This window comes from Aegilops tauschii, chromosome 2 (assembly GCF_002575655.3).
Source record: "Aegilops tauschii subsp. strangulata cultivar AL8/78 chromosome 2, Aet v6.0, whole genome shotgun sequence".
NCBI classification, from domain to species: domain Eukaryota; kingdom Viridiplantae; phylum Streptophyta; class Magnoliopsida; order Poales; family Poaceae; genus Aegilops; species Aegilops tauschii.
This window is the reverse complement of record NC_053036.3, coordinates 34810929-34838626: the sequence shown is the minus strand read 5'-3', so window position 1 is coordinate 34838626 and position 27698 is coordinate 34810929. Positions and strand designations below refer to the sequence as shown.

The 27698-nt window shown below is 47.7% G+C and overlaps 2 protein-coding genes across 4 annotated transcripts; one reads left to right on the top strand and one right to left on the bottom strand.

Annotated features, from left to right (window-relative positions):
* The first annotated feature begins 5649 nt into the window (after nt 1-5649).
* LOC123496991 (hydroquinone glucosyltransferase-like) lies at nt 5650-7498 on the top strand. Its single transcript, XM_045232533.2, has one exon. It carries the CDS (start codon nt 5885-5887, stop codon nt 7397-7399), a length of 1515 nt encoding a protein of 504 aa, XP_045088468.1. The 5' UTR covers nt 5650-5884; the 3' UTR covers nt 7400-7498.
* A 2505-nt stretch (nt 7499-10003) lies between these two features.
* On the bottom strand, nt 10004-21429 carry LOC123496990 (disease resistance protein RGA5-like). 3 transcript variants are annotated; one of them, XM_045232531.2, is made up of 9 exons: nt 21082-21416; nt 20001-20858; nt 11919-13577; nt 11630-11792; nt 11431-11532; nt 11290-11355; nt 11067-11111; nt 10711-10929; nt 10004-10540 (listed from the first exon to the last, which is right to left on the bottom strand). In XM_045232531.2, exons 2-9 carry the CDS (start codon nt 20822-20824, stop codon nt 10334-10336), a joined length of 3285 nt encoding a protein of 1094 aa, XP_045088466.1. In that variant the 5' UTR covers nt 20825-20858; nt 21082-21416; the 3' UTR covers nt 10004-10333. The 3 variants fall into 3 exon arrangements, with proteins under 3 accessions (XP_045088466.1, XP_045088465.1, XP_045088467.1); XM_045232530.2 differs by having other exon boundaries at nt 11630-13577; nt 21082-21429; XM_045232532.2 differs by lacking the exon at nt 10004-10540 and having other exon boundaries at nt 11013-11111; nt 11630-13577; nt 21082-21429.
* Between the last annotated feature and the right edge of the window lie 6269 nt (nt 21430-27698).

Genomic DNA, 27698 nt, shown 5'->3' with positions numbered 1-27698 from the left:
AAGCCCAAGTGAAGGACTTCTTTGAAACGCGAAGAGCTATGAAACATCCACCTCCGAAGGAGAAGATAGATCCGGTGAAATTGAAGCGCACTATCGATGCCCTGAAGCGACCACCACCGCCTCCGTCGGATGACAACCATGTTCGCTGTCTTAAAAAGACATTGCAAGATGCGCGCCGGTCGGGAACTACTTCAGCTGACAAAAGGTTAGAAGAACGAAGAAGTGGGGAAAAAATCCCCAGCTCGGTGAACAGGCGAACCAATCGTGCCCCCCACTCAAGGTGTCTAGCGATATCGTCGCTAATATGCCGGGGATGCTGCCCGGTACCAATCCTGGTGATTACCTGCCCGATGATGCACATTTTGATACAATGGAGGTGGTCGAATTCAGATACCAGTACGGGAAGCCTCTCGTCAAAGATGGAAGTCCTCCTCACAACGATGCTGCAAAGATTCCATCAATGGTACATGAAAACCTCCAGCGAGTCTGGGAAGGATGCTTTGACGATGAGAATTAAAGATGACCACGACTTCATTGGACAAGAACTGTTAACTGTTGATTTTGACGAGTTTTCCCAGTTCTACAATATAAAGTCCCTCGACAAATCACTCGTGGCTTGCTACTATCTGTAAGTACTACTTTCTGTAATTAAGTCTTTATATATAGCTCAGCTCTTTCATTGCATGTATATATAATTATCCTCACTACGTTATGCAGATTGAAGATCGTCGAATGGAGAAAAGAACAAATTTATGACATTGGGTTCATTAACCCAAATGTCATACATGAATGGACGGTTAAACACAATGTCTCAGAAACCGAGGACAACTTGCTACAATCGTTGCTCAAAAATCAAAGCGAAGGTAAAATACACTTTCCTTACAACTTCAAGTGAATGTTACTGTCTTGTGCACATTCGGTTTCCCTTATTACTCGAGGTTATAGTAATGTAACTGATGAGTTATGCATGCGTGCGCAGGTACCACTTTATACTCCTAGAGATTAAGCTTGAGCGGGGAGAAGTAACCGTCTTAGACTCCAGACGAAAAGATCCCGAGGAGTATGCGGACATGACTCGAATGCTCGAGAAGTAAGTTCAATCGATCATTATCGCGCCATATCGGCAACTTTGTTCATTTCCTGATATCAAGTAATTATTTTCTTTGTCTGGCACGGTTTGGAAAGAGTTCACCACAATTTATCCGGGACTGCCGACCGAGCTGCGATTTAAACACCCGAAAGTAAGTATTACTACGTAGTTCCGCGCATCTCCCATTGATTCTACCTAGTTTCATCAATACCATTTAGCATGCTTGCTTATCAATTTGATTGACCTCTATTTCTCGTAAAGTGCTTGTGGCAGGAAGCCGGGAATGATTTATGTGGATACTACGTTGCGAGTTCATCTACAACGCGACGGCCTCTAATAAGCGGGGCTACTCTGAAAAACAATATGAAGTGCGTAAGCAAAAATATTCACAATTTTATTTTATTACCATCATTTGTGTTGAGTTTCATTCATACACATGTATTGACCCTCTTCTTCAATTTAGATCTAGCAGATGCGGGATGAACTCCTACCACATGATCGCATAAAAGCAATTCAAGAGGAATTGGCGGGATTCTTTCTTGACCACGTCATCAATAAAGCCGGAGAATACCATGAGGCACTTGACTTCAGATGTTAGGGATTGTAAGAGATCTTATATTGTATATATGTAGCTAGTAGCATCGGATAGATATACGAAAACTTGTTCGAACAATCTCTCGGAGAAGGAGGAGGTTGATCACTTCTCTCTGTATATGTTCATGACGATCTTGTGTACTTAATGGTTTCCTTCATTTGCTTACTAGCTAGCGTGTCGAGTCCTTTCTATACGTATAGTACGTAGCGTCGACCAAGCACGGAGATAAGAGAGGTCACTTCTCTCTATTAGCTAGCTAACACAATATATGAAACCCCTAAATTAACCCTCCAAAACCCTCAACCCCCCCCCCCCCTTAAAAAACAAAAACCCCAGCTCCTGAGCTGCTGACGCGTGGATGCTTTTTGGTCCCGGTTGTGTTACCAACCGGGACCAAAGGCCCTCCTGGCTGGGCTCGCCACAGCGGCCACGTGGAGCCCAACCTGTCCCGGTTCTTAAGCGAACCGGGACTAAAGGTCATGGGCTTTAGTCCCGACCCTTTAGTCCCGGTTCCAGAACCGGGACAAATGGGCCTCTGGAATCGGGACAAATGGGCCTTTTTCTACTAGTGTATGTTCCAATTACAACATACTAACGTTTTGTTGTTGTTGTTGGTTTTGACAAGCTCTTCATGCGCCAACATAGGAACTCACTTGAGCTTACAAAACGAAAAACTGGAGCCCACTTGCAACGAATCCAAGAGTTTTGGTTCAGTTTGCAGTTTTTATATGCTACTGTACTCAATTACACAATCTAGTTAGATTGGAAAGTCTTGCAGTTCTAGTAAGGAAAAGAAAACCACCACTCTTAAAAAAAGATTGCAGGACCAATTATTATATCTACAAATAAAAACAAAAAGCCACCGAGATGCCAAACATAGCTTTTGAGTCGCCATGGAAGAAATAATTGTTCTTGGCTTGACTACCTCAGATCAGCCACCATTAGTTAGTGAGTTTTGCTTCAGTCCCCCCCCCCCCCCCCCCCCCAGGAAATTTTAATTTCGACGCAGATTGAAGGTGGAGGCTAGAAATTACCCCTTCAATCAAAAAGATTAGATTGTTCTATTCTCTTGTTTTATCCATTAGGGTAATATAGGGATTTGAATTAGTTGATCGTGAATGTATGAGAAAACTCTTTTTAAGCAACTTTAATATTCGTGTAAACTTCTAAGGGGTTGTACCGAAGCAATAGTTTGTTAACCTTTTCACCGATGACGGGGCTTAGCAGGACGCTTTCGCTCACAAAAGCAAAACACTTTAGGGCCATATTGAGGAGATTTTGTGCGGTTAAAGATACATGAAATAGTTATTCGGCGTGTTACGCAAATACTCTTTATGTGGGACATGTAAAAAAAGCACATCATTCTTAAAAATTGTGAAGTTCTTGAATGGTTGGATGGTTAGAGGTCTTGAATCACGTGTGGACAAAGGGCAATCTTCAAATAAGTGGTTGGGCCTACTGCAAGCATGGTTTACATTTCATGCAAACGAGAGCACCACATAGTTACGCAGCTTCAATTAATGGATTTGCCATTTTACTAAAATGGTTTTGTCCACACGTGACTTGGCGTGGTAAGCCTACCTTCAACGTGAGCATGTGTCGATGCACATGTGTGCAAACATCATTAGTTGGTGCTTGCATCTGTTTCAGAAATAATGATGCTCGTCAAGTGTGTGCACATTGCATATAATGCAACCTAGAAAAGCTAGAGTTTCCATGATTATTCTTATCTCGTGCAAGATTTGGAAGGGACATAATTAATATGGGGTACCTTTTCAATAACCTAAGTGATCTGTCTTCCATCCTCATGCAAAAGATTACGGAAGAACTTGACGTTTGGTTCGGCTGACGCTCGACATCTTTCTATTTTACTGAACAACCATGGCATGTCATTTATTGCCAAAGGGGTCAAACAAAAATTCATGGGTATATTTTCGCAGAGTAGGTTTTTTCCGTTAATAGAACGTAATTAGGATAATAATGTTGTGCATGAGTTGTATGAATATAACAGCCCCAAGGAAATGGAAAGAAAGGTGGTCGGAGGACCCCTAAGCAAAAAGGGTAAAAAAAGGTTGATTTTGATTTTAAGTTGTTATTTTCGCCATGTGTTTAGTCATATGGACGTCACACTATTAAGGTGCACAAAAAATAGACTAGATAGAGATGAAGTTGGGATTCAAATTCACCTTCGGATTGACCAAACTCCTCCTAATAGAAATCAAGCACCTTCTTGACGATCCTCAATTGCGAGAGGCCAAATGAGCATTTGAGGAAATCGAGCACCTCCTCCACCCGATGTCGCCCCAACCTTCGTCATGGTGCCCTCTTTCAGCTGCAACCTCCATATATACCTCCTAAACTCCAAACTATTACACTTTAAAGCAAATCCACACCACACCACCAGGCAAGCTAGCACGCATACGCTTTTACATCGTTGGGCGAGGGAACCAAAACAGGTACACAACCGGGCTTTATCTAGCTGAGAAGATAACCCACACCACACCACCAGTCTTGCTAGTACTGACCTCATTGAATTAGCAGACATGGCCGCCGACACTAGTTCATTGCAGCATGCAAAGGAAGCTGTGTTATGCCTACTCTCGTGGAGCATATCTTCTGGATCATCTTGGATCCCCATTAGTTGGAGATTGACTAGTCCAAAGTCATCGCATTGTTAGAGGTAGAGACACATGTGGAACTGGAGCCTATGAACAATGTTGCCCTCATCGTGGCCCATGACGGGAATAAGATCGTCTCCCCCAGCGCCAAGAAGACATAAAGCCACTGCTCCATGATCCTATTAACCATTGCTTACATTTTATATTACTCAGTGACGAAACAGAAACATATACACCATCAGCCTATATATTAGTAGGGGATTATGGAAAGTTCACAATTCTGTTTTTTCCTTTTTAAATCATAGTGCATATATTTCCTTCTTGCAAATGATATCACATCGGACCGACCTCTATTCCACCTTGGTTGTCATCCCTCCAGGATTCAGATTGTTCCCTATGTATTCTCTATTCATATAAAACATAGATAGCTCTAGGCATGGGGACACTATGGATAGTCCAGCACTTCGTTTAAAAGACAACATGGCAAAATCCCATGAGATGAAGATTTAGTCGGATGGGCCTAATAACGCTCTAATTTCACATCATCCAGCGACTAATAAATTCCCAACAAAAGATGCTGAACGCAAATTACAAACCATGTACTTTTTAAAAAATTATCAACTTTTTTGAAACACAAACATATCATAAATTTGTGAAAAAATATAAAAATGGGCACATTTTTTGAAATTCCAAAAGATTTTTTAAATTGTAAACAATATTTGGAAACAAGAATAATTTTTGGTATTCCAAACAATATTTAAAATTTCAGAACAGGTTTCAAAAATAATAATAAATTTCATAAATGAGAAAAATGAATTAACAAAAAAGAAAAGAATAACAAAAATTAGCAAAGCAAAAAAATTCCTTTAGGCCTTGGCCAACAAGGCGACCGTATCGCTCCTGTCGGGCGCCTGTTGGGCCGGCCCAACCGTTCAAGGATTTAAAAGAAAGTTCATCAATTTTGATAAAGAAAATGTTCACAAATTTGAAAAAAATCATGTGTTTAAAAAAAGTGCAAAAATTGAAAAAAGTTCATGGATTTGAAAAAAAAAATCACGGATTTGAAAAAAAAGTTCACGAATGTGAAAATACACAGGTTTAAGAAAATATTCATGATTTAAAAAATAAAAGAAAATGGAAAAAAGAGGACAAACAAAAACCAAACAGAGATATCTCCGTAGATTTAGTTCGCATCATACTCTTTATTACTAGGGATGTAGAGATATCTCCTTCGTTGATGTGTCTAGCTGGTGTGCCGAAGCAAAGCAGGAGTGCGAAGAAAATAAGATAATTTGCAGACCCCAGCTATGAGTTGAGTGGATAAACTACTCTGTAGTTAATGCTTTCATTCTTATTCGTCTGCCATCGAATTATTCGATCGAGCATGGTAAGTATTCCCTCCAGCTCCACAGATCAATTTCTTCAATTTGACTAATTCCACTTGAACTTTAAATATTTTGAAACTTTATTCGCATCAACAACTTTCACACACCCAACTGCAAAAAGTCTCCGTTGTTCCTCCCTTTTCCTCCGAGCCACCAAAATTAGCTGTGCAGGCGGCGTAGTACGCTAGTGACTATCATGGCGGCGGCGACCACCGGTGCAACTGATCCGTCACCGATCGTGCAGACAAGGCCAGCGAGCACGGCGGATGAGCCACGGCCCCTGCCGTGCGTCGTCCTGCTAGCCAGCCCCGGGATGGGCCACCTCATCCCCCTGGCCGAGCTCGCGCGGCGGCTCGCGGTTGACCACGGCTTCGCCGCCACGATCGTCACGCTCACCAACCTCTCCGACGCGGCCGCCGACGCCGCCGTGCTCTCCTCCATGCCGGCGTCGGTCTCGACCGCCGTGCTCCCCGCCGTCGCGCTGGACGACCTCCCGCCGGGCGTCGGCTTCGGCACCCTCATGTTCGAGCTCCTCCGCCGCTCGCTCCCGCACCTCCACGCGCTCATGGGCTCGGTGGCCGGCCCCGGCCCCGCCGCCGCGCTCGTGTGCGATTTCTTCGGCACCGCCGCGCTCCCTCTCGCCGCGGACCTCGGCGTCCCGGGGTACGTCTTCTTCCCCAACAGCTTCACCTTGGTCTCCGTCATGCGGCGCCTCGCGGAGCTCCACGACGGCGCCGCCCCCGGCGAGTACCGCGACCTCCCGGACACGCTCCGGCTCCCGGGCTGCGTGCCGCTGCGCCACGCCGAGCTGCCCGACGGGTTCCGCGACCGGACCGACCCTGTCTACGCCTACCTCGTCGAGGAGGCGCGGCGGTACGCCCGCGCCGACGGCTTCCTCGTCAACAGCTTCGAGGAGCTGGAGCCCGCCGTCGCGGAGGCGTTCGATCGGGACGCCGCGGACGGCGCGTTCCCGCCGGTGTACCCCGTGGGGCCGTTCGTCCGGTCAAGCAGCTCCAACAAAGAAGCCGACGAGCTGGACTGCCTGGGGTGGCTCGACCGGCAGCCGGCGGGGTCGGTGGTGTACGTCTCCTTCGGCAGCGGCGGCGCGCTGTCGGTCGGGCAGACGGCCGAGCTCGCCACTGGCCTGGAGACGAGCGGCCACCGGTTCCTCTGGGTGGTGCGCATGCCAAGCCATGACGGGAACAACAACGCCTTGGGGGCTGATGGTAGCGACGGGCGCCAGGACGACCCGCTGGCATGGCTTCCGGAGGGCTTCCTGGAGAGGACGAAGAGCAGGGGCCTCGCCGTGGCCGGGTGGGCGCCGCAGGTGCGCGTGCTGGCGCACCCGGCGACGGCGGGGTTCATGTCGCACTGCGGGTGGAACTCCACGCTGGAGAGCCTGGCCTCCGGCGTGCCGATGATCACCTGGCCGCTGTACGCCGAGCAGAAGATGAACGCGGCCATCCTGACGGAGCTGACAGGGGTGGCGCTGCGGCCTGCGGTGAGCCGAGAGGACGGCTTCGTGGCGAACGATGAGGTCGCGGCGGCCGTCAGGGAGCTCATGGAAGGGGAGAAGGGAAGGGCGGTGCGCCAGCAAGCCAGACGGCTTCAGGAGGTAGCGGCACGGGCGCGTTCGCCGGAGGGGCCGTCGTGGCGGGCGCTGGCGAAGGTCGCCGGCAAGTGGAAGGCCGGGCTTCGCAACGGGGATTGACATGGTGCATGATTTGTACACATGGGACAATCCATGATACTCTGTTTTCTCCCTCCATACTCTGTTTTGTGGAATGAACATGCACGGTAATTGTTTGAAGAGTTGTTCTGATTTTAGTCCTAGGTAAACATGCTGTTTAGATCAACATTACACACGGTCCGCAAGCGTGCGTGCTGGCACCCTCAATCGTCAACCCATGCAAGCACATTGTTTTGAGTTTTAAGAGCATCTCCAACAGCCGCGCAACACGCCGCGCTCTAAAAAACGTTGCAGCGCGCTAATCGCAAGTTTTGCGCGGCGAGAAACGCTTGCTCCAGCGGCTGCTGCAAAGTTTAGCGCGTGCGAACCGCTCCAGCAGCCGCTGCAAAAAAATTGCGCGCATTCTCGCAGAAACAACATATGCACTCCAAACATAACCAAGAAGACCAAACACAAACAAAATAAATCAATAATAAATAGTTCAATTTTATTATTACAACTCAAACAAATAGTTTATCTTGCAATAGAATAAATAGTTCAACAATAGAATATCAAACATACAAATCATGATGCTCTTTGTCGGCCATTCCATGACCACTACTCCTTGATGAGATCCTTCTGAAGATCATCATGGTTTCGGCACGACGAATGGCATGATAGGAGGCAACAAAACGGGCCACCCTCGCGGCCCTCCGCCGCACTCGCACGGGATGTCCCAAGAGCTCATACCGAGAGTAGTCTAAATCTTGGCCACGCTCATTCTCGATGATCATGTTGTGCATGATCACACAAGCGTGCATGATGTACCAAAGCATCTTTTGATCCCAAAATTTAGCCGGTCCTCTCACAAGTGGTCATCAACTAGATCAGCCAGAATACCGTATGCCAACATACGCAAATCGGTTGTCACCTTCTGAAAGGTGCTATGCCCGAGCTCTCCGGCGGCATTCCTCCTTTGCTGAAAAAACTGATCATGGCTCGCTAGTTTCTCTGCAATGCGCCTGAACAACTCGGTGCTCATCCTAAACCGGCGCAGGAAGTACGACTCGGGGTACACGGGATTATCCACAAAATAATGCCTCATCAATCTATATTTAAACCTAGTGTAAAAAAAAAATCAATCTTCCCTTCCGGCGACCTATAGATTCCATTTAAATCTACACACTTTTTTTGGAAAAACCTCAATTTTTTTCTATATTTAGGACTTTGAGATAGGCTAAAAAAAATCCAAACAGGTTGCAGCTGCTTTTGCTTACTCCTTTCCTTGGTACTGCCCAGCGGGAAGGAAAAAGACTATACTCACGTGTAAAGTGTCGGCACAAAATGACTTATGTGGTTTGTTGAAAAAAAAAATACATGTACAAACTTAATATAGTAGTACCTCTTTTCCTTCGGTGCTTGTAGTCGTCATTAGGTGGTCTACGAATTTGGATGTAATTTTTATTATTTCTAGTGTTCATTGTACTACCATGATTGAAGATGAATAGATTGCAAGTTTTTCCTGAAAAAAATAGTATCTCTTTTGTTTTTATTTGTTTATTGCAATACCACAAAAGACATTTTATTGCGAAACTTTACACATAAGTAATACACTACTCCCTCCGTCCGCCAGTGAATAAGTTTACATCTAGTTTTTGTTCTAAGTCAAAATTTTAAAATTTTGACCAACTTTATAGAAAATGGTAGTAACATATATGACATCAAATTGGTATATTATGAAAGTACATTTCAAAACAGATCTAGTGATACTAATTTAGTGCCATAAATGTTGCTACTTTTTCCTAGAAAGTTGGTCAAAATTTTAAAACTTTGACTTAAGACAAAAGCTAGATGTACACTTATTCACGGATGGAGGGAGTAGACGACTAGACTGCAGTGTTTGTTTCAAGAAAGTTTCACTCTTTTTTTGGAATTCAGGTATATGTGCATCCATGTTCCAAGGTCTATTTTCGCTTGATGTCCAGGTACATGCGAAAGCTACATGGAAGTAGCTTGCGACTTCATTTGACGCGGACTATGATGAATGTTGCTCACTTGCTCTACACCGCCGACATCATAGCGGATGAAGATATTAATTTTGGCATCTGGATCTGGGGGTGGAGAACCTTGCTTCCCGACTAGTGGTCTTGGCCAAGCATTGTGAAACCCTCGAGATGCCAGAAGCTCCGTGACCATCACCACCTGGGAAGAACCAGTGGCTGATGTCGCTGTCGAACTCCTCACACGGGTAATCGTGTTGAGGCAGTCATGCTGATATGTAGGACTTTCTTCCATTGCTCCCAAAAAAAAGTTGATTCAGTTGACGCTCCTAGTTTCTGATGTTCTTTTTTCTTTCGAAATGTTATCCTGCTTCCTGCATTCTTTAAAAAGAAAAAAGTTGCTCAGTTAATTAGGGAAAACCGGGCGAAAACCAGATTGCCGAGTTGGTCGTGGAGAACTAGGCGAAAACCGTCACAACCACTGCATTTAACTCTATATATTGTTCGCAGTAGCATTTTTTCTCGTGATACTTTCATTTTGCAATGAACTTGCAACTTGTATGTCTTCCGATTAAACAAAGTCATCTTCCAAATGAAGTCCTGTACTAGAAGGAAAGTATGAATTCAGCAGACAGATGAACACCAATTTTCTTTTCTCAAATGGGCATAGCAATACTTGGCATAAGCATAGCAGAAACAACCAAGTCCGTTCCTCAAACAAAGAAATAAGCAAGTCCTAATTAACATGTGTAAATGGGAAGGATAATTCAAACCCTGTCTATGCCTGATTGATCTAGGTCAAACATAGACTACGGGGCAAAAGACCTGGCGCATCACAATATCCTATTACAAGCCAAACAATAGCAACAAACAGTTTAAGAAGTTCCAACAAAAGTAGTGCAGTTCAACCGACCACTAACCACAGCAACGCAATTATTCAGAAGTCCTGAGCCATCTTCAGAAGCACGGCACCACACTAGTGAGAAGAACTGCTGCCGGACTTGAGGCAACTAAAGCACGCCCAAGGCCTCCACCTCGGTCGAGCGGGCACAGGAGGAGCAGGCGTAGCGGCGGCGGCCTCACTGCTTTCTGCAAGACTAGTGGCGACAACTGTGTGCAGGGTCTCTGGTGGAGTCGTTTCTGCTGACCCGTCCTCGGCTTCTTGGTGTTCCTCGGCCGCCGGCTGAAAATAATCGAGGCAACTTGTGTGTTATTGGTGTGACCAATAATTTTCCCAGGAAAAAAATCCCTAATTTCCCTCACACTAATAACTATTCGGTGGTGCATAATCTAGATTCGTGCAAGTGAAGTGCTTCTATATATGGTTCTCAAAATATTACTATTGCAGCAGACCTCTTCCTGTCGGTCTGCCTGCGACTCTTCTTCTTCCTCCTCCTTCTCGTTGATGGCCTGAGCAGAGGAACCGACACCGGTGGCTGTTGTGCGCGCTGGTGGTGGAGCAGACATGCCAAAACTGAGGCAAGAGACAGGACCGCTGGGGTGGACGTCGAGGACTGAGCACTTCTCCGCAGCATCAACGTCGACGTCGTTGGCTTCACGTTCGTCGTCCGGCTGAAAAAACGCACAAGGAACTCATTTTAGGCAGCATAAAAAAAGTGTAATAATACTAGATTAATAGTGCATTATCCACGTTCGGGTTACTGCAGCAGGCAGGTACGCGCCTGTACGTACAAGTATGTAGCACCTACCATTTGGTCTGCCTTGGAGGAATCCGACGCCTGGCCTTCATGGGACTACATACAATACAAGAGAATTATGAGGTAAATGGAAGGAAGAGTGAGGAAAATTCAGAAACTTGAGCAGGGAAAAATAGATGGAGGGGTAGTGCGAGTGCAAGACGCCTGGCCTTGGAGAATATAATGTTTTGGAAGCATTTGAGAGAAATCAAAATTAGATCATCCGATGGAGCACCTGATCTTGGTTCTTCTGCTCCGGATCCGGCTCTTGTCTTACACGGTTGTCATCGTCGTCGTGGAACTGGAATGAAAAGGACCGATTATGCATGAGGCTTAAAAGGGAAGCTAGCTAGCTAGAGAGTAAACCAAGTAGTACCTCCTGTTTTGTCTGTTGGGAGCTCGATCCTTGGTCCTCCTGAGCAGACGTACCAACACTCGTGGTATGATGCAGAAGAGGGGAGGCTGGTTCTTTTATCATCTGTATAAAAGCCAAAACTAGTAGTTGTGAGTGAATTGGGAAAAAAAAACTCACACTAAAGCTCGAACCAGATAGACACAGAAGCATGTAGTAATACCCGAGGGTCGCCACTCATGTCGAGATCAAGCGTGGGATGGTTGGGATGATTGTCGATTGCTTGCCTCACAGCTGCCTCCATCTTCTCCACATCAGAAGCACGGGCACCATGGCAGTCGATATTAGCGAAGACCCACCGGAGGGAAGGGAGGTTCACCAGGGTACTAATAAAGTCAAAATCAATGACGGCATCCCTCATGTACCACATTGTGCGGAAGCGAAACGTAATGCATTCAAGGCTCCGCATGCTTCCCGGCAGAAACCAGAAAGGTGCATGTATCGCGCAGTACCTCAACTTGGGGAACGCGCCATCAGGGAACTCAATGTATGAGTCTATCCACAAACTTCCCATGTCACAAAGCTTTGGCAAGCCCCCCAGGTTGACCACATCCGGCTCCTCAAAATGATACAGATCCAGTTTTAGTTTGGAGAGGTTCGGCAGCTGCGAGGAATTAATCCACGCCGGGAGCCTACTGAAAGTGCTCGACATTGACAGATCACGGAGTCCCCGAGGGGGCTTGTAGCCTGCCCAGTAGGTATCTGCCTCCAATTCCGACCACCCATAGAGGCCCTCAAGATGTAGGATTTGGATTTTCTTAAGTTTGCATACAGAACCCACAAAAGTTTTCTTAGAACGATCATCCAGACCTCCCCTTAAATGACAGTCCAGCACCCTCAGCTCTGTCAGCTTACCGAGTCCTTCAACGAAGGTAGAAAATTCGCCACTGATTTTCAAAGATAGCTCCTCAAGGGACGTCAGGTTCCCTATCCAATTCGGCGCTTCTATATCAATATGTTCAATTCTATGATTGCACCAGAGATCGCTGCCCACACGAAGGCACTTAAGTTTCCTTAGCAAACTAGTACTCTGCGGCAATCCTTTTATCTTGCAGTTCCTCAAGTCTAGTGTCTGCAGAAACTTTAGATCTCCTATATCTTTTGGGAGCTCACTAATATTTGTGTTCTCTAGACTTAAGTATCTCAACAGATGTGACTTTCCAAGATGCTCAAGATGACAGTTTTCCAGAAATTTGCAGTTCTTCATATCTAGTACACGTAACACTTGAAAGCATGAAAGTGATGGCATCATACTTATATGACACATGCTGGCATAACATGATCTCAGCTTTGGCATGCTCTTGTTAACCAAATGGTTGTGCTGCTCTTCATCTCTTGTTTGGACAGCTAACCTACGAGCTTTGCTTTGTGAAGATGAATATTTCCCATTACTATCCAGTATGGTGACAAAATTTTGTTCCTTTGATAACAAACAAATTATATCAAGAACCATATCATGAACACGACAAGCATCTATGGCATTATCTTGTTTGCGCTCTACAGGCAGGAGCATGCTTCTATTTACGAGATCATTAAAGTATCTCTCTCCAATCTCAAATAACCCTATCCCTGGCTCCTCATGGACAAAGCCTTCGGCCACCCACATCCATATCAATGTGTCTTTCATGATCAAAGCGTCTTCTGGAAATATGCTCAGATGCAACAGACAAGGCCTTAGATGATAAGGTAGATCATCATAGCTAAACATTAATATCCTTCTCATGTCATCAATATCTTTATTATCTCCATTTCCAAAACCAATAGAGCTGTATAGCGTAGACCAATTCTCCATTGGTTTATCACGCAACAAACTAGCTATTGCAATGATAGCAAGCGGCACACCAGCGCATTTCTGTAGAAATTTTTTAGATACCTCAGAAGGTTGATCATAAGGGCATTTTCCTTTACCATCAGATAATATTTTATAGAATAGTTCTTCAGACAAATTGTGAGGAAGTGGTTCTAGCTTGTAGACATCACCGGTCTTTGTGGCAACTTGATGAAGACGAGTAGTTGTGATTACTCGACTTCCAAGATTGTTATCCAACAATGCAAATTTGATTATTTCCCATGCCGTTGTATCCCATATGTCATCGATGACGATGAAGTACCTATTCAGATGACAGAGCAAGAGCCATGCATTAGTTAGTATAGAACTATGTAGAATATCTGTAAAAAGAATAAGATGCATGCTAACTACTTGGATAAGGAATACACATGTATATTTCATCATTTAATCTACCCAAAAAAAGTGCAATAAAGAAGGAATGAAAGCCACTCGACAAATTCATGCATGAGCTTGACAGATTTCATTTATATCAACTACAGTTCTCATTAATCCCGTTCCCAAACTAAATATAGTTCTGCATTGGAAGTTTCCATATTAGATTTATTTCTTTTCTAGAAAATACATCAGGATTGAATAGGCTGTCCAAATTAAAATTTAAAAGATCTTGCAGGAATTTTTTTTGCAGGGTAAAGGGATTGTATTGATTAAATAATAGTCACATTACAGTCCCGTAGGATGAGGTCTAATATTTCATCAGTCCCTGATCCTAACCAAATTACTGTTTGTTCCTCTAGACGACCAATACGAGCAAGCAGATCGCTCGCTTGGTTCATTTCCCGGGAGATTTTGTTGGCAACGAAACGCCTCCCTTGCGACTTGAAGTGACCCACAAAATCCGATTCAACCTCTCCCGACCCCCAAGTCGCTCCCCAGGCGACTCCGGGGGCGCAACCACGCCGCCGCCTAGAAGCCTCCCTCCGGTGCTCCCTCTCCGCCGCTGCCGCCGGCATCTGCGCTGCGGTGGCGGCGGCCCCCCGCTGCCAAACGGCGCCGGGGGCGGCTCCTTCTCGTGGTGGCACTGGCGACCGCCGGACTCGGCTGGGGACGGGGATGGCGGCTGGCCGGCGTGGGCATGCCGGGGCGGCGGCCCCGGGGACGCGGAGGCAGGGGAATATGGTGGCCGACAGTTCCCTGCTTGGGGGCTATGAGATGGCCTCGTTGGGGGTCCATGCCTGATCCAGATCTGGCGAGGGCGGCAGCTTCCATGGCGGGCCTCCGCGCATGGCGGGCGGGCTGGGGCGTGGCTGCTCCAGCTGGCATCCGCGGATCCGTGGTGGTGGCGGTGTGCCATGGATCGAGGGCGGCGGCGCTCGAGGTGGTGGCAGAGAGATGTCCAGGTGACGGCGGTGTTGGCCCGTGGATGGTAGGCGGGTGTTGGCTGGTGGCTGAGCGGTTCTGGAAAGTGGATCCTCACAGTGGAAGCCGGGGCGGCGGCCCCGGAAAACCGTGCAGCAAGATGGCGCGGTAGCTCAAGATCTTGGCGGCGTGTGGTGATTGCTGGCCGATCTGTGGCTCGACGGCGGCGGCATGCGACTTCCCTCTCCACGGTAATGGCCCAAGGTGACAACTTTGCTCCCCTCCATTCCCAGTTTGCTATGCTCCGGAGACTTGATGGACATGGCCAGGAGAAATCTGTGCGCTGCTGCAGCAGCGGGCAACGATGACGCATGTGGGCGCCGTCTCCTCCATGGAGGCGTTGTCATGGCCATGTCCATCCCCCTGATCAAGCACCGGGGGAAACCCTAGGCTTGGTTCGCCGGACCAGGCAGCGGCGGCGCCACGACGTCGTCCTCTCCTTGGAGACGCTGTGTGGGTGCTTGGGGTGTCTTGTGCAGGAGTAGCTGGTGTGGGTTGCCTCGTTCGCCTCCGCGGCGAGGCTTGGGGTGCCGTGTTGTCACGTGTTGGTTGTTGCCGTGGGCATGGGCATCCACGGCGCAATGTACTCCATCTTCGACGCCTCTTTTGAGATGTCTTCCTCGAGTTAGGCTAGCTCCTGTTGTCCACTTGCCGATATCCTAGGCGCTAAGAGTGGAGTGTGTGTTGATCTAGTTTGGTTGGAGGTCGTGCTCCGTGGTGTTGGATCTGGATGTGATGTGGCGTGTGTGCTCCGTGTTCTATCTCTTCGCCATTTATGGCTTGAGTTTGGGCAAGGCGAGTAGTGTGTCGGGGTTGTCATGGTGGATGTGGATGCTAACTTGGTGTAGCATTGTGCCGAAAGGCGTTGTATCGGCCATCTTAGCCTCTTCTTCTATGAATATATGATATGTATGCTTGTGTGTATTCTAGAGAAAAAAAAACCCGCCTCCTTTGCTTCATGAGATGCTTCACGTGCTCAACTAGATGACCCAGCTGTGATCTTGCAGGAAATTAACCATAGGTTTCGAACTTGTTGCTTCATTAGGTTCAATGTTCTTATGAAGAAATGCACCACGTGGCTGATAAAAGTTAAAGTATATAGTAGTATTTTTTTTTTGCGGGGTAAAGTATTTAGTAGTAGACTCTACGAATTATTGGCAGACGATATGCATTTGCAAGTTCCATGTCGATGGCGTTCATCATAACATGTAGATGTAGCGCCGCATTGCGTCAATACAACTAGCGCCTTAAGTCCTACATACATATTTTCTGTTTACCAGATTATACATCAACTGGGATAGTTGTGTCTTGTTTACGCTCCCGCCAGCGGACGGGGGAACCCTAGCCCGCCGCCTCTCCCCCCTCCCTCGCCGCCGCCTAAATGTGTAGCCGGGTGAAGCCCGGCTGGCGTAGGTGGCGGCGGGTCCACTTCTTCCCCTCCGCGTGGATTCCTCGGCTGGTGCGGGACGGCTGGCCGCCGGAGGCGCCAGGATATGGCGGGGATCGGTGGCCCCGTCATCGTCAGGTGGTGGCTCGACATCCTCCTGGCGCTTGAAGGTGGCGCGGCGGCTGCGGGTGCTCTGCTTCAATGGATGTGCGGTGGCCAGATCTGGCGCGGGGGCTGGTGGCGGTGGTGTGTGCGCGCTACAACCTGATCGACGGCGGGTAGCGCGGGATGGCTTCTCCGTGGCTCCTCCTTGGCTCCTAGTGGCGGCGGCTCTGGCTCTCCACTCGGTGGGCGGGCGGCGGTTGGTGGTCCGGCGTTGGTCCGAGACGACGGCCCTGGTGGGGCTACACAGAGGTGTCGTGTGGGGGGCTTGTGAGGAGGGATGGAGGGCTAGTGGTGGCCCTCCGTCGTCGGCATGGGTGCTGGTCGTGGATTCGTTCCGCTCCTACTCCTCCCATCTCCCCGGCCTAGTGTTGCATGGTCTCCGGTCTGACGTTCTTCGGGACCGGGCGGTTGCTGGTGGCTGCGCCGGTGGTTGGGGTGTCGGTAAGGCCAAAGCTGGAGCCTTGGTTGGTCGTGGAGTTGTCGGTTGGTAGGGTGGCAGCCCGAACGGTGGGAGGCACGGCGTTTGTGGGCGGAGCGTGCGTCTCAGGTGCGGACGGGCAATAATGGCTACGCGGGTGGCATGGTTGCGGGTGGCTGACGGAGTTAGGGTGTGACGGTGGGGTGTGAGCGCCCGGGTACACCACTTGCCCAGTTATACTGGCCTGCGGTGGCGGCGGCCGTTGCTGTCGTACCCTTCCTAAAGGCACCGTGGCGGCATTCCCACTCCTCGTCTTGCTCCAGGTGAAAACCTGATCTTCGGGATCAGGCGGTAGCGGCTATCCTTGGTCGTTCCCTTCTTGGAGGCACCGTTTTGGAGTCCTGGCTTCGTTGTTGTCCGTCTTACCTCTCTGTTGTGGTTTGGGGTGGTGTGTCGGTGCCTGGCACCTTTGTATCTTACCTTGGGTGTGTAGTGTGTGTAGTGATGGTGTGTATTTGTATTGGCTCTCAGTTGTAATCGGTGATGGTTACTTTATAATATAAAGCAGGGAATCCTTTTTCGTTAGTTGTGTCTTGTTTTCTATATCTATACCTACTAATAAAGTACAAATTACTTCTGCCCGTTCAAAGACATTAAAAGTGTCATAAAAGTTAATAATATTTACCGCTACTGCCGCCCGTAAGTCGACAGGTCAAGTACGAAACTACCCGTCCAACCAAGCTACCCAAAGGCTGTGATTATAATCCCACCTCGCCTCTTTACCATCATATACCACCAATTTATATATGTGTATGATTTTAAATCAATAAGCCGACTCAAGAAGTGGGTCCCAAAATATGAGCATGAAGAAAAGAGAAGAATTATGAGGAAACGAGTTAAAAGAAAGATGCTGTGAATGGGCCAAGACGAGGGATCAATTAATAATTAGCATCATCGGTTGCACCTGCACATATTCAATGGCCCTCCTCTTCTCACATCCTATATACATAAAAAGTTCATCCCCACTATCCTATTTATCTCAACATGCACACATGCCACCTCACCAAAGGCCCACAGAAAAAGTTTTTCATTATTAGTTGATCTCATGCACACCTTTCACCTCACCACACATGCCACCTCATCAAAGATCCACTCAAAATGCATGAGAAAAGTTTTCCATTAAGTTATCCTACTTATATTCAAAATATTTTCTGACTACACAGGAATCAAATACAATATATATTATTTATTTTTAGCTTTAGTTCATATATTATTAATTCAACTATGGAAGCTTCGTACAATCAAATCAGTGAAATATATTGCAATCGATTCCCGCAGCAATGCACGGAGTATTCTCTAGTTCACATACAAAAGGTTGGCTGGCACCTTCATATTTTTGATAATGTTGTTTTGAATCTCCTGTGGGGTACATCTAAATTATGCTTGCCACGTTTATATTAATTACCTCCAATATTATGTGTACTCATTTGATCTAAGATTATTTTTAATAACATAGCAAAAGAGCCTGTGCCTTGCAACGGGAGAGAAAATAATACACGCTCTTAATTCAATAAACATGACTCAAGACCCTAATAGGTCCACGCCCTTTATTTTCACATGACATCACATTTGTTTTGCCGACGGTGGTCTTAGTGCTCACACAACGAAAACGCGTTCGAATGTAATCAGTCCTAAGATGTCTCTCTCTCTCTCTCTCGCTCGGAATAAGATGAGAAATATGTTGTTTTCCCCCGCGAGATTTCTCAGATGTGTGCATGCATGGTTATCGATGTTTTTTTCCTCACAATATGGTTTTAATGGGTGTTTATTTGCAATTCGGATCGTCGCAGGTATGAAAGAAAAATAGACCGCGCACTGTAGATTAAGTTTGCACCAAAAACAATATTTTAGAAATATTTAACAGTTAAAAATAATATCATATTTAGATTTTACACAGTTTTCTAATCAAATTTCATATATAACATGTTAAAATCAGAGTTACGGCTTAAAAGATATGGATAATTTTGTTTTAGATAACCTGCGGATTTATTAACCAAAAAGTCAGAGGGTTTTCTGTTAAAATGAAAAAATGATTTGTCTGACTTAAATATGGATGGCGGGTTGATTACCTGAAACGTCGGGGGTGTTCTGAGAAAATGTAAAAAAAACGGTTCGGTTGTGACTTAAACGTGTACTGCGGGTTAATTTACAGAAAACAGAGTTTTCTTTTTGTAAAATGGCGCGATGATGAACCGATAGAAACATTCCATGCTTTATTATTAGGTAGAGATTAATATTTATCAAAATAGAGTTGCTCATAGTACAGCTAGTATAGGAAGATCTGGTGGTAGCATCGCTTGTTGGTTGCACCGTGTGCCAGAGATCGTTACTCATGATGTACTAGCATACTGTAATTCTCTTTCTGAAGAATAAAACCCACATTATCCTGCAAAAAATATATTCTGTTTTTTGCCGCGAATGAATTGATAAACCGGCCACCAACCGGTGATAGACGCAATGGCCATTGAGGAAGAACATGACATAATTCGCTGCCGGAAACATGCCCAAGTTCATGATAGAGATGAAGAAAGTGGACGGTTCGACATCCTATAAATCCGTTTGCATTTAAATATTTTGAAACTTCTAAAAAAACTTTTGGATTAGTTATTAAACTTTGAAAAAGTATACAACAATTTCAGCGTTTGTATACCCCACTCAGAACACATACACCACTCGTCTTCCACCCGGTGATAGTATAAGTCGAAGGAGGCGCCATCGAAGGACATGACTATGACTTTCTCAGTTTTATACTACATGGTCTAGACAACAACAATCCATTTTTTAAATGCAGACATAGAGAGTGTGTTGCTTTTAAGAGAAAGACTATTTCAAATTGTTGTGGTTTAAAAAAATGTTCACCATTTTTATATTCAATATTTTCAAAAAAATTATCACATTGTTTTTAAAAATGGTTGGATTAAAAAATGTTCTATTTTAAAAAAAAATCCCAATTGTTTTTAAAATGCATGTGTTAAAATGAGAATCTTAAAAAATACCGTTTTACAAAAATTGTCAGAAAATTTTAAAATGTTATTTTTTAAAAAGAAAGTATTCATGTTTTCTTAAAAAGTAAAAAAAATTATTCCATGCACAACTACTCTTTCATCAGATGAAGGACGTTAAGGTGGCTTCTTCACATCCACACATCATACTCCAAAAAGAGATAAACATAATGGAATATAACAAATGTTGCGTAATGGCACATATAAAGCAGATTTTCCGGTTTTTTTTCCGTTGTAACGCACGGGCATTTGTACTAGTAGCTATATATAAACTTAATAGTGGTGGGTGATCCGAACCTCTTATCTTGAAGTAGATGTCGGAGTTTGTTGATGAGTTGTATTTCATCCAATTTGTCTATATCACCCATAGACTTGCTCGGTTCCAGTTCCAGGAGGATGCCTTTGAGAACTTTGCTCACATTAGGGTTTCGACCCACCGGAACAAAAGCCTTGCACTTAAATTGTGTTTGAAGACTATCATACACTGCCTTGGCAAGGGTTGTCTTGCCGAGTCCTCCGGGTCCAACAATAGAGACTATCTTGAGCGGCTGATTTGACGCATCCCCTTCACCAGGAGGTGTCAGTCTCTTGGTTAGCTCGTCTCGAGCGTCTTCAATGCCAACGAGGTCTTTCTGGTTCTTGTACAAAGCCGCTAGACAAGGATAAACGGTGTTGTTTATGCTGGTGTCCTTGACTTTGTTGTATCTGTCATGCCAGTCAGCCAGGTCTTTGGCATGGGTCTTGATGTCCTTGATGGCATTGCCGATCTGATGGCGAGCCTTGCCATTGGTGAACAAGCTGGTCATTTTCTCCACTAGCAATTTGAGCTTGTGCGAGTTGGCTGCTGGATCAAACCCCTCGACGTACACCAGGAAGTTGTCAACGACATCCTCCATGTCGTATGACAGGCCTGTGAGTTCATCTGCCCAGATCTTGATCTGCTGGTCGAGCTGGTCCCTTGGCACCTTCGCCACCATTGTAAGGGCAGCGTGTACGCCCTTCATCTCTAGCTCAAGGGACTCAACGTCTTCCTTGACTCCCTTCTGTAGCTTGTACTCCGCCAAAAGGAGCTCGCCCAGCTTGGCGAGCAGGCTTCCCATGACACTGGTCACCACGTCCATGGCAGAGTTGATGTTCGGTCTCAGTGTATGGATCCTGTCAGAAGAAAACGTACAACACCCATCGGAGTTTAGAAGATAGGAAACCGTTGTTGGAAGGAAAAGCAAAGGAAACTGTTCTCCATCCCCAATTTCACAGGAAATCCACAGGTGAAAACCTGTAACACCAACTGGAAGCAAATCGGTGGCTTTGATGATACTCCCTCTATAGCTGTAGTGATCTAGAAGATCTTATATTAGTTTAGAGAGGGAGTACTTACTTAGTACTACAAGAAGCATAGCTGAGTAAGGCACCCTTGCCGTCATATCCAACACCAAGGAGCTCTCAGGAAAGATCCAGATCCCCAAGAAGCTAGTACGTCGGCAACACTGGTACGCTCTCCAGCGACCGCCTCCCCTTGCCGTGCTCGCTGCCGGCGTGCTTGCTGAGACGAGACGAGCAAGCGAAGGATGGCTACACAAGCGCCATGGCTGGTGGCCTTTGGTGGAGCAAGAGCAACTTGCTGAGATTGAGGTGCCCCCAAGAAGCTAGCAGAGCGAGGAGCCAGCAGAGGCTTTCCCAGATCTGATGAATGATGAGGTTGCAGTGTGGGACGGGTCCTGACGGTGCAAGCGTCATTGCTAGGAAGCTGCCCGGAAGCACGTCCAAGGAGGCTGGCAACTAGGTCCCGCTCCCGCAGGCAACTAATTCCTGCCGAGAATGCGAGGTACGTACTTCGTCTTCTCAGCCACATCTTTTTCCCTTGATATTTTTTCGTATACATTAGCTCGTTAGTTCCATCACACTATAAACGAGCGTACTGTCTCTCATTAAACCCCATTAACGCGCTCGAGAAGGACAGCCAACCAACTATGCCACATGGCACATGTTCGTTGGCCATGGTGAGAAAGTTTTTAATTATTTTAGATTATTTTTGGAAGATGAAAGTGAGATTTTTTTTCCTTGTTTTAGATAAGTTTTTTATAGGTTTTTTCTTTTTGAGATGAATGTGACGTTCACATGATGCGAGAAAGTTTTTATTTATTTAGTTTGAGATGAAGGTGATTTTTTCTCTTTATTAAGATGAAGAAACGCATGCATAACTTCCTCTTAAGTGGCCCACAATGATGGACTTCAACCACTAGTACATTATTGATCGGCTTATCTGCAGTAAAGAAACTCTGGGCTGCTCTTGGTACACTCAAGGCACATTTTCTCTAACAATTTCAGAATTCTTCCTTTGGACACACATGGCATAATTTTGGGCATGGATCGGTGCACCAGGCATGTATATATGAGTACAGAGTGGGGAAACAACCTCAACTATACAGAGGAACTAGGAGGTGGGCCCAAGACACAATATACACGTACACAATATATTCAACACCCCCTCCCCCCCCCCTCCCCCGTGCAGTCGAAGCGGCGGCGGAGACGTAGAGACTGGAACGAAACTCCTCGAAGGTGGAAGTCGGCAGTTCCTTAGTCATCACATCGGCGAACTGTTGTGCAGTCGGAACATGGAGGACCCGAATACGTCCAAGGGCCACCTGCTCGCGCACAAAGTGAATGTCCAGCTCAATGTGTTTAGTCCGGCGATGATGAACGGGGTTGGCGGAAAGGTACACCGCAGAAACGTTGTCACAGTAGACAACCGTAGCCTGGGAGACGTCATGATGCAACTCCTGAAGTAACTGTCGTAGCCAGGTGCACTTCGCGACGGCGTGAGCCACAGCTCGGTACTCAGCCTCCGCGCTAGAGCGCAAAATCGTAGGTTGTCGCTTGGACGACCACGAGACGAGTGAAGGACCGAGGTAAACGCAGTAGCCAGAGGTGGACCGACGGGTGTCGGGGCAGCCGGCCCAGTCCGCTTCGGAGTAGGCCACCATCTCCAGAGAAGTGGATGCCGTGAGAGTAAGCCCAAGAGCGATCGTGCCGCAGATGTAACGAAGAATCCGCTTCACGAGGGTCCAATGGGAGTCACGAGGGGCGTGCATATGCAGACACACCTGCTGAATAGCATACTGTAGATCCGGCCGGGTGAGAGTCAGATACTGAAGAGCACAAACAATGGACCGGTAGAACGGAGCATCCGACGCGGGAGAGCCCTCGAGAGCAGAAACCTTGGCCTTCGTGTCAACAGGAGTAGCAACAGGGTGACAGTTGAGCATGTCGGCACACTCAAGTAGCTCGTGCGCATACTTCTGCTGATGAAGAAAGAAGCCGTCGGGTCGCCGAACGACCTCAATACCAAGGAAATAATGTAGAGCGCCCAGGTCCTTGATTGCAAACTCATCACGTAGCCGGAGAGTAATCTGCTGAAGAAGGGCTGCGGAGGAGGCCGTCAGGATGATGTCGTCGACGTAGAGGAGCAAATATGCAGTCGTGTCGCCACGGTGATAGACAAACAATGAGGCATCCGAGCGAGTGACGTTGAAGCCCAGTGTCTGAAGGAACCCGGCGATACGCTGGTACCAGGTGTGAGGTGCTTGCTTGAGCCCGTAGAGAGACCGGGACAGCAAACACACATGCCCAGGAAGAGATGCGTCGATGAAACCGGTCGGCTGCTCACTATAAACCCGCTCCTCAAGATGGCCGTGAAGGAAGGTGTTGGAGACATCCATCTGATGAACCGGCCAGCCTCGGGAAACTGCCAACTGGAGAACTGTGCGGATCGTACCCGGTTTGACAACCGGGGCAAACGTCTCAGTGAAGTCGACTCCAGCACGCTGCCGAAAACCACGGACCACCCAGCGAGCCTTGTAGCGCTCAAGTGTAACATCCGAGCGGGTCTTATGGCGAAAGACCCACTTGCCGCTGATGACATTGGCGCGAGAAGGCCGAGGAACCAGTGTCCAGGTACGGTTTCGCTGAAGAGCGTCCAACTCTTCCTGCACCGCAGCAAGCTAGTGAGGATCACGAAGGGCTGCGCGAGCGGACGCAGGGATCGGCGATGGCTCAGTGGTGGAGGCGGCGAGAAGATACTCATCATTGGAGTACCGTAGACTCGGGCGATGAACGCCAGCTCGAGCCCGAGTGACGGGGCGAGATGGCAACTCGGTGACTGGCGAGGCGGCCGGTGAGGTAGTCGGCGAGGTCGCCGGTGAGACGGCCGGTGAAGGAGCGGCGCCCGAGGCCGCCGAAGCGCGCGAGGCGAAGGGGGCGGGCGAGGCGGGGGCGTCGCCCGAGGCGCCCGAGGCGGCGGGGCCGGCCGAGACAGCCGGCGACGGGGCGGCGCCCGAGGTGGCCGATGAAGATACCGGTGACGGGGCGGGCGGCGAAGATGCCGGCGACGCAGCGGCTGCCAGCGAAGATGCCGGCAAGGCGGGCGATGCCGAGGCCCCTGACGGTGTCGGCGAGGGCGTCGTGGGGGCGCGAGTCACAGCTCGTCCCACGACGGGAGGACCGCCAAAGCCCGGAGGCGGTCCAAGAATTGAGCGGGGCCGTCCACCTGACGGGGTCACTGGAGGGCCGCCGGTGGCCGGCGGCGACGGGGCGACGGGAGGTACCTGCTGAAATGGAAACACCTTCTCATCAAAGTAAACGTGTCAGGAGGTGAATACACGATGTGAGACGGGATCGTAGCAACGGTATCCTTTGGTGTTAGGTGGGTAGCCGAGGAAGATGCAAGCGACAGAGCGGGGTGCAAGCTTATGAGGCGCAGTGGCGGCGAGGCTAGGATAGCAGAGAAAGCTAAAGATGCGAAGGCCATCATAAGATGGGGGCGCACCAAAGAGGAGATGGTGAGGGGCATAGTTCCAGCGTGGCCGACACGGGGGGATGTTGATAAGGAGGGTGGCGGTGGCAAGAGCGTCCGGCCATAACCGGGGAGGCACGTTAGAGTGAAAGAGTAACGTGCGGACGCAGTCATTAAGAGTGCGAAGGATACGCTCGGCACGACCATTTTGTTGGGACGTGTAGGGGCAAGTGAGGCGGAAGATAGTGCCGTGGGAGGCTAGAAGGTTACGAACAGCAGCGTTGTCAAACTCTTTTCCGTTGTCAGTTTGTAAAGCAAGGATAGGACAACCGAACTGTGTGGTGGCATAGGAATAAAAGGCGGCGAGTGTGGCAAGAGCGCCGGACTTGCGACAAAGAGGAAATGTCCACACATAATGAGAGAAATCATCTAAGATTATCAAATAGTATAGGTAGCCCGTGTTGCTTGCAACCGGAGATGTCCAAACATCACTATGCAATAACTGAAATGGAAAAGTGGAAATAGTGGTAGATGCGCTAAAGGGAAGACGAACATGCTTGCCAAGACGACAAGCCTCACAAGTATGGTCGTCGATCTTATTGCATGAGAATGAGAAACTCTTAAGTATTTAACGCAAAGTGGTGGGGTTCGGGTGTCCCAAACGAGCATACCAAAGGTCGACACCTGCGGCGAGGGCGACTGGGGTGGTGGAGGCGGTGGCGGAGGAGTGCACCGGATAGAGCTCGTCGGGACTATCACAACGGTGAAGGACCATCCGAGTACGGGCGTCCTTCACAGAAAAACCGACATCATCAAATTCAACAGTAATGGGATTCTCGCGGCCAAGACGATGAACAGATACAAGGTCCGTAACTAAATCAGGAGACACAAGAATATCAGACATAGTGATAGGTGTAGATGTGGAGGGAAACGAAACACGACCAACATGTGTGATAGGTAAAGAGGAACCGTTGCCAACGGTGATGCAAGTAGGAGTATGAACCGGAGTGGAGGAGGTTAGAGTACCGGGATGAGATGTCATGTGGGCGGTGGCGCCCGAGTCCATGTACCAAGCGCCGCCGGTGACGGGGCCTAGTGCAGGGCGGCCAAGGAAGCAGTGTCCCATGGCGGGGAGACCGGCAGCGACGCGAAACCACCGTAGGGCTGAACCGGGGCGGGCGGAGCATGGCCGCCGACCATCGGCGTGGCGAGCAGAGCCGCGGAGCCGGCACTGGCCGGTTGCTGCGGCACAGCGAAGTAGGCCGGATGGCCCGCCGGAAAAACCTGCTGCGTGATGAAGGGATCCGGCGCGTCCGCGTACATGTAGCCGAAGAGAGACGACGCGACAGAAGACATCGCAGCGGCGGTGGCACGGGTGGCGGCGGCGGTGGGGATGGGCGGCGGCGGCTGGATTTGGCGGTGGCGGCCCAGTGCGGCGGCGGCACGGACCAGCGGCGGCGGCGGCTAGAGGCGGCAGCGGCGGCTGGGTGCGGCGGCCGCGACTATAGCAGCGGAAGGCAGGGACGGGTGGTGTAGAGACGATGCGGAAGCGGGAGAGGAAGGAGCGGCGGCTAAAGAGGAGCCGGCGGCGGCGGCGGGTGGCGGCGGCGTCGGGTGGGGAGAGCGGTGCAGCGCGAGGTGGGGTGGGAGGTGCGGAAGCTTGGGGGCGCGGCAGCGACGGCTGAGGAGGAAGCCGCGGCGGCGGTGGGAGGCGCGGCGTCGGGTGGGAGGGCGGCGGCGACCGGAGGGACCGGCGACGGCGGCAGCGGGAGGCGGCGGCAAAGAGAGGGAGCGGCGGCGGCGGCGGCAGCGCGATGGAGGCGCGGCGGCGGCGGCGGCTAGGTCTAGGAACGACGTGCGATAGATACCATGTAGAAGGGAAAGAATAGGCTGTGCTATATATATTTGATGTTGTGATATTAACATAATACTATAACTTCAATTAATTTGGAATAGAAGGATTGATAATTTAATATGCACATAGGTCATATGTAATCGTCAATATAATACTTTTGAAAATAACATGACAAGCATTTGCTCACAAGTTGAAATAATTAAAAATATTGCTGTATAGGATATGTGGTGGTATCCTATTAAGAATATTTTTTAGTGATTATAGTATTTATTATTTATTACATTTTTTTTGGAAAAGATGTTACTTTGTTGATTTGCAAGGGCCACACACTAGTTAGATTCATTATGAAATATATTTTTGTACTATATTAATTTATATCATATATATTTGTGGATTTTTCTATGGAGTTAGTCAAACTTTTAAAAATGCCTTAAAAATATCCTAGAACTTCAATTATTTTGGAACGTATGGAATACTTAGCATACTTGTCGGCCCATGAACGCAAAGTATTGAACCAAGTTAGATATGGAGGAGGAAATAACAAGGTAAGATGATTCTAAAAAGAGGCAAGTTGGCCCATGTAGCAATGCGCTGTAGCAAGCGCTCGCTCGTTTTTATCCCTTGGTTTTTATTTTGGTTTACGGAAAAACAATATAGTTTTACACATATTTTTTTCTTAAAAATCGACTTCATTTTTTGTAAAAGTATGAAACATTTTAGTTGTTTGTGAACATATTGTTTTAAAGAGGTATTTAGAAAATAATTTTTTTATTTTTAATATTTTCTAAATGTATTTTTTGAAAATTGTTAATTTTTTAAAAGAAAACATGATTTTTTTTGTAATTGTGAATATTTTCTAAATGAAACACATTTTGGAATTGTAAATATTTGAAAAACATTCTGAATAGTTTCTTTTAAAAAAAATTGAACATATTTGAAGAAACCCAGGAACAATTGTAAAGGAAAACAAAAAAACCATAGCGAAACCTTCGAGAAGATTCCCAGAACCAATAAAAACCATACAGGAAGAAGCTTCCCAAAATAGGGATAGCCATTGGCTAACGGACCAGCCGATATGTCGTTTAGTGCATTACCACTGTGCGATTGATGGACAATTGGATGCTATGAAGGTCCAATGGGATTTGCTTACCTGAACCGGGAAGGACATGACGAACCAATGCTCATTAAATGAGTTAGACAACTGTGGGCCATAGCATGAGCTCACGTTGAAAGAGGATACGAAGGAAATATTGAAAGATATACATGAGCAGACACTTATTAAATGAGTTGACAATAGTGGGCCATAGAGAGCACACGTTGAAAGAGGATACGAAGGAAATATTGAAAG

What these genes read in the sequence shown, in the direction of transcription:
- LOC123496991 (XM_045232533.2), top strand. Translation starts at nt 5,885, where the DNA reads ATGGCGGCGGCGACCACCGGTGCAACTGATCCGTCACCGATCGTGCAG.
- LOC123496990 (XM_045232530.2), bottom strand. Translation starts at nt 20,824, where the DNA reads ATGGACGTGGTGACCAGTGTCATGGGAAGCCTGCTCGCCAAGCTGGGC. An exon ending in CCTCCAAGGCAGACCAAATG is followed by an intron (nt 10,930 to 11,066) that starts GTAGGTGCTACA and finishes GCGTTTTTTCAG; the next exon opens with CCGGACGACGAACGTGAAGC. An exon ending in AGGCAGACCGACAGGAAGAG is followed by an intron (nt 10,541 to 10,710) that starts GTCTGCTGCAAT and finishes GATTATTTTCAG; the next exon opens with CCGGCGGCCGAGGAACACCA.